Genomic DNA, 7,088 nt, shown 5'->3' on the forward strand with positions numbered 1-7,088 from the left:
TTTTGTGCAAACAACTCCAGGAAATCAACACCAGCAGCCAACACATTGCCATTTACACCTGACAAGAGCCCAGTTTCTAATGTAGATGCATTCATTAGTTTCTGCATAGAATTATACCTGTAATGCCATGGCAATCTGCACAAACCATTCCACGACTTGACTTTCTGAAAGCAATGTGCCCTTCTGTTCCTTCAGCTTGTGATACAAGTCTCCACCTTCACAGAAACCCATCACGATGTATAGAAGTCCATCGTCCCCTTCCCACGACTCTCTGTATGTGACAATGTTGGGATGGTGAAGCTGGGACAGAAGCTGGGCTTCTTGTTCTGCTGCCTTCCGCTCCCGGCTGGAAACACTTCTCAGATTCAACTTCTTCACAACGTACTGGAAATTCGAAAACATTTCACCATGAACATAACCGTTTACTTCACTGGCTTATTAGGAAGTAAAAGCATTTACTAAAGCAGAGAATATATTTATTTGCAACACTTTTCTCTTGGAGAAATGTAGACAAAGATTAGAGGAATGGAAGGGAAAGTTGAAAACAGAAGGTGACTCAGGAGCTGCAGAAAGGCAACAGAAAAGGACACTTTCTATTCTTATTTTTATTCAATTCCATAAAAGTAGTTTAAAATATTCGACACTGGCTCATTATGTGAGCTCCCACAAAAGATGGAAATGTTAAAAGGGGAATTCAAGACAGACAAATTACCTAATTTGTGGTAAGTAGTTAATTCTTGTTTGTTAACTATACCGTGTACAGCACAGTAAATGCACACTGTCTATAGCTTAACATGATAACCCCGAGGAAACAGAGCAACCACTGAAGTTCACAGACTGCACAGACCAGCAGTTCACTTGTTAGCATTACTTAAAGGCAGCCTGTATCTCTGAAGACTGATGGGCACTGCATAGAGAAAAAATGGGAATAGTTTGAAAATCAATTCTTGCTCTGATGCTTTGCCAAAGACACAGAGGTTCAGATACTAAAAATTATCAACGTAGATGCGTTAGTCTTCAAATGATATATGGTAACATATATCAACCCCTTATTAATAATCTCAAGCAAATAGTATCTATTTATTATGCTTCACTCTTACACAACTAGTGGTGCTGCTGTCTTTCACGTACAATTTACACATTGGCATCTCTTCAAGTGTTACAGCCCATATCACCCAAGTACAAACCAGGAAGCAGCATCAAAGAACTTGAGTTGCTAAAGTAAACTTGCATGTTTTAACCAGATGCTAGTCTTTGTGTGATGAGATATTACTGAGATCTGTGGCCACTGATGAGGCAGATGCAATTGGTCATAACATCCCTGCAATGCTCCAAAATGGGCACTGAGCAATGAATAACATATTCAGTTGTATTTTCCAAATGGTGTGATAGGACTCAGAAACAATCACAAATACAATTTACTTTGGGTTAAATCAATTTTCAGTCACCATGACTGCGTTGACCATTATGCACCAATGTACACTCCCATTTTTCCTCTGATCCTCACCAACTCTTCCCTCTCCCCCTCCCCACACCTCCCATCTCCCCCCTCCCCCCCCAGCTCAAGTCTCCTGCCACCCACCCACCAACCACAAGGGCTATTTGCAGTTGGCAATTAACCTACCAACCTACATGTTTATGTGTTGTGGGAGGAAACTGGACACTGATGGAAACCCTTGAAGTCACAGGGCGATTGTGCAAACTCAACTCAACAATACCCAAGGTCCAGACTGAACCTGTGTCTCTCGAGTTGAGAGGCAGCATTGTAACCTGCCAGTCCGCTCAGCCATATCTGATTTCTACCCAATAATACCTGGCAGTTCACTGTAAATCCGAGAGAACATCACAATGTCAAATGTGCCACCATCAGAAGAAACCATACAACAATGATTCAACTATCCTATCAGAAAAGTGAAAACAATTCCACAGCACGATTTGTAGATATATTTTGACCCACAAGGGACTTTATCTAGTATACTGTTCAATAGTTATCTGTCGACTAACACCTAAAACCTCCTATTTATTTTCCCTTTTTTAACAGGGAAATAAATAGGAGGTTTTTCGTGCTGAAAAGCCTACTGAATAGTAGGTCGGTGACTACTAATGGTGTGCCTCAGGGCTCGGTGGTGGGCATGTTGCTGTTTGTGCTTCCGGGGCCCCCATTCGCTGTGATGGCATTTCAGTCTCAGTCACAGAGGCCGATGTCAGGAAATCCTTCAGAGGGGTGAACCCTCGAAAAGCGCCTGGACCTGATGGTATACCCGGTCGTGTTCTAAAAACCTGTGCAGACCAACTGGCTGGAGTTTTTACGGACATTTTCAACCTCTCACTTCTGAGGTCTGAGGTCCCCAACTGCTTTAAAAGGGCATCAATTATACCAGTGCCCAAGAGGAGTAAGGTGACGTGCCTCAATGACTATCGACCAGTGGCACTAACACCGGTGGTGATGAAGTGCTTTGAGAGGTTGATCATGGAGAAAATCAACTCCTACCTCGACAAAAACCTGGACCCACTGCAGTTCGCTTACCGCCACAACAGATCAACGGTGGATGTGATCTCGCTGGCCCTCCACTCCGCTCTGGACCACTTGGACAACAAAAACTCATATGTCAGGCTGTTATTCATCGATTACAGCTCGGCATTTAACACAATCATCCCCTCCAAGCTGGGTACCAAACTCGCAGAACTGGGTCTCTACGCATCCCTCTGCAATTGGATCCTCGACTTCCTCATTCACAGACCACAGTCTGTTCGTATTGGTGGAAATGTGTCAGCCTCGATAACAATCAGCACGGGAACACCTCAAGGCTGCGTGCTCAGCCCCCTGCTGTACTCACTCTATACTCATGACTGCGTAGCCGGTCACAGTGCAAACTCCATCATCAAGTTCGCTGACGACACCACTGTTGTGGGACGTATCACTGATGGGGGTGAGTCAGAGTACAGAAGAGAGATCGATCAACTGTCCATATGGTGCCAGCACAATAACCTGGGCCTCAACACCAGCAAAACCAAGGAATTGATTGTGGACTTCGGAAGGAGTAGGATGGGGACCCACAGTCCCGTTTATATCAACGGGTCGATGGTTGAAAGGATCAAGAGCTTCAAATTCCTGGGCGTGCACATCTCTGAAGATCTTTCCTGGTCCGAGAACACTAATGGAATTATCAAGAAAGCTCATCAGCGCCTCTACTTCCTGAGAAGATTACGGAGAGTCGGTTTGTCAAGGAGGACTCTCTCTAACTTCTACAGGTGCACAGTAGAGAGCATGCTGACCGGTTGCATTGTGGCTTGGTTCGGCAACTTGAGTGCCCTGGAGAGGAAAAGACTACAAAAAGTAGTAAACACTGCCCAGTCCATCATTGGCTCTGACCTTCCTTCCATTGAGGGGATTTATCGCAGTCGCTGCCTCAAAAAGGCTGGCAGTATCATCAGAGACCCACACCATCCTGGACACACACTCAGGTAGAAGGTACAGGAGCCTGAAGACTGCAACAACCAGGTTCAGGAATAGCTACTTCCCCACAGCTATCAGGCTATTAAACCTGGCTCGGACAAAACTCTGATTATTGATGGCCCATTATCTGCTATTTGCACTTCATCAGTTTATTTATTTATGTGTGAATATATTTATATTGTGGTATATGGACACACTGATCTGTTTTGTAGTAAATGCCTACTATGTTCTGTGTGCTAAGCAAAGCAAGAATTTAATTGTCCTATCAGGGACACATGACAATAAACTCACTTGAACTTGAGATGAGAATGTACCTGCTTGATTACTAAGTTTGCAGACGACCCTAAGTGGGTGGTATCATAGTCAAGTTAATTACAGCAGCATCTTGATCAGTTGGGCAAGTGAGCCGACTATTGACTAATGGAGTTTAATGCAGATAACTGAGGGTTTGTATTTTGGGAAGTCAAACCAGAGCAGGACATTCACAGTGAAAGGCACAGCCCTGGGGAGTGTTGTAGAGCAGAATGATCTAGAAATTACAGGTACAAGGTTGCCTGAAAGTCACGTTAGATAGGGTTGAAAAGACGTCTTTCAATACATTGGCCTACATCCATCAGGGTTTTGGGTAGAGAAGTTGGGATGTTACGTTACAACATGCGGGTGAGGCCGAGTTTGGAGTATTGTGTTCCCCTGCTATAAGAAGGATGTCGTTAAGTTGGAAAGAGTGCAGAGAAGATTTAAGAGGTCGTACCTAGGACTCGAGGGCCTGAGCTATAGGGAGAGGTAGAGCAGGCTAACACTTTGGTCCTTGGAGGGCAGGAGCTTGATGGGCAATCTTATAGGTGTATACAATTATGTGCTTATAGGTAGGGTGAGTGCATAGCTTTTTCCCAGAGCATGTAAAAGAGTAGATTTAAGGTGAGAGGGGAAAGGTTTAATAGGAACCTGATTGGCAACTATTTCACACACAGAGTGATGGATATAACATATGCTGCAAAAAGAGGTAGCTCAGGCTGGTACTATAACATTTCAAGACAGGTAGACACAAAATACTGGAGTAACGCAGCAGGACAGGCAGCGTCTCTGGAGAGAAGGAATGGATCAGTTTTTCGGGTGAAGACCCTTCTTCAGACTGATGTCGACACAAAATGCTGGAGTAACTCAGCGGGAGAGGCAGCATCTCTGGAGAGAAGGAATCAGTGATTTTTCGGGTCGAGACTCTTCTTCAGACATGTCCTTTAATGATGACATTTAAAAGTCATTTAGACAGGCACAGGGTAATAATGATCTAGATTGGTATTGGCCACCACAGGCACAACACAGGTGGGAATAACATAGATGGGGCATCTTGGTTGGCATGAACTAGATGGGCTGAAGGGTCTGTTTTCCATGCTGTATGACTATGCTATGCTTAAAATCTCCCCCACTATTCCAAAACTCCATTAGTCTTCAAAAGTACTTCACTGGTTATAAAACACTTTGAGAAATGCTTTGATTATGAAAGTCTTTACTTGAACACAAGCTTTGCAGTTTCAAAAGTTGTTAGTATTAAAAACATAAAGTGGCACAAAGTTAACTCTGAAATGTAAAACTTGTGCCGACCAGAATGTCAATGCTGTGGAATGAAAACCTTCCCATTTTATGCTCCATGTATCAGGAACAAACAAACAAACTCAACAAAGACAAAAGCAGAGTAATACTCCCTTTATCTGGGACTGATTTCAGTCCGTATTATTCACATTAACTATTCCCAATGGCTTTCTGAAAATGCAAATTACAAGCAAATTAGATACCAAATTTTAAATTTAATTTTTTTTAGCAAATATGTACCTTACCAAGAGGAAGTTTATATAGAATGTCTTTTGCTTTTTAAGTTTTTCTCTTTCTTTATGGTTACTGTAAATGATCATAAAAGTAGGGTCAAATCTGGAAATAACATTAGAACAGAAGTGCAAGGATTCAATCTGAAGCTGAAATACAATGCTAACAACCTCGTCGTTTTACAATGTTTATCTTATATTTTGGACAGGTGATTTGGTTCTGTTCCTAATCCAGTGATTATGCAATGTGCCCTCTCAAGATTTGTAATGTTCAAGAGGGAGTTGATGCGAAGACAATGTTCAAACCTCTTCAGAAAGATTAAACTTGAAGGAGTTCCAAACTACCTCCTACAAATTGCATTGTGATTTGTCATGTATGGTTTATTAGATCATAATTCAAATTTGGAGCACATCTTAAAACAATGGCTAATGTTGCAACTCTCTAATCAGGCGTAACAAATTACTACTTTTTAAATCTGTAGAGTCATACATTAAAAAAACCCCCTATAATTCAGTGCTTGCTTTCTGTATGATTTTGTTCATGGCCTTTTGAAATCGAAAGTTATGGAATCCAGTTGCTAGATAGAGAAATACAGCATGGAAACACAGTTTGCTTACTGAGCTGGTGGCACGATATTAAGGGAGGAACGAGCATAGGTGTACAGGGGGAGCAATAGCAAGGGCAAAGGGGGGGGGGGGGGGGGCAAAGGCTTGGGGGCAAAGGTTGAGGGTAAGGGAGGGCGAGGGGAATGGGGCCAGGTCGGGTGAAGATAAGAATGAAGGGAGTGGCCATTGAGAGGTTGTGTGAACAAGGATGAGAATGGGCAGGGGCTGTGGGTGATGAGAAGGGGGGGGTGAGAGAGTGTGGAGGGGGGGGGTGAGAGAGTGAGATATTCAGGGTTGTGAAACAAATGTAAGAATTTCATTGTCTATCTGGGATATACGAGTGTGGGGGGGGTGAGAGTGTGGAGGGGGAGAGGGGGTGCGGGGGGGAAGGGGATGAGAGAGTGGGGGGGGGTGAGAGGGTGTGGGGGATGAGTTGAAAGTGACAAGGGGGGGTGGGTGATGACTGATTGAGATTTCGGTTGGACTAAGGAATGTACGCCGGCATTGTTGGGCCTGGGGTCCCGACCATAAAACCCTCTTGCTGTGAGGTCCCGGGATGCGGGGGTGATGAGGAGATGACCGGTGCTGCGGGTCCGATGTCCTGGTGATGCCTTTCGGGGGGACTAAGGATGATGCCGGCTGGGCCGGGGTCCCGGTGCTGTGGGTCCCGGTGCTGCGGGTCCCGGTGATGCGGGTCCCGGTGATGCGGGTCCAGCTGCCGTGGGCCGCCCGCTGTTTACCTGCTTGCCGTCGGCGCCGCGCCTCAGCAGCTGCACCTCCCCGTAGCTGCCTCTTCCCACCGTCCGGACCACCACGTAGCGCTCCATGGCCGCCAGCGCTAGGCAGGAGGCCGCGCAGTGCCGGCGTCTCGCAGGCCTGCGCCCTCACTCATGTCTCCTGCGGCTCGGGTTACAGCCGATAGATGAGGACGGGCCAACACCAGACCATGCGCAGCTTCGCCATCACCAGGCAACCGGAACGGCCTCCCTCCCTCCCGCCCGCCCGCGGCCCGGCCCGGCGCCGCCAATGGCGGGACCTGGAACAGCAGCTCGGCAGCGCCATCACAGGCCAGGGCTGGAAATGCAGCGCCATCACAGGCCAGGGGTGGAACTGCAGCGCCATCACCGGCCAGCGGTGGAACTGCAGCGCCATCGCCGGCCAGGGGTGGAAATGCAGCGTGGAAATGCAGCGCCATCACCGGCCAG

General features: G+C 46.1%; 1 protein-coding gene across 1 annotated transcript in view; it reads right to left on the reverse strand.

Annotated features, from left to right (window-relative positions):
• Positions 1–6,868, reverse strand: part of nek4 (NIMA-related kinase 4) — a 46,545-nt gene extending 39,677 nt beyond the window's left edge. The window contains exons 1-2 of the mRNA XM_055648299.1: positions 6,624–6,868; positions 118–384 (exon numbers count right to left, since the gene is read on the reverse strand). Coding sequence (XP_055504274.1) covers positions 118–384; positions 6,624–6,710 — 354 coding nt within the window. The 5' untranslated portion in view covers positions 6,711–6,868. The remainder of the gene's footprint in view (positions 1–117; positions 385–6,623) is intronic.
• Between the last annotated feature and the right edge of the window lie 220 nt (positions 6,869–7,088).

The sequence above is a fragment of the Leucoraja erinacea genome, chromosome 16 (genome assembly GCF_028641065.1).
Source record: "Leucoraja erinacea ecotype New England chromosome 16, Leri_hhj_1, whole genome shotgun sequence".
In the NCBI taxonomy this organism is placed as follows: domain Eukaryota; kingdom Metazoa; phylum Chordata; class Chondrichthyes; order Rajiformes; family Rajidae; genus Leucoraja; species Leucoraja erinaceus.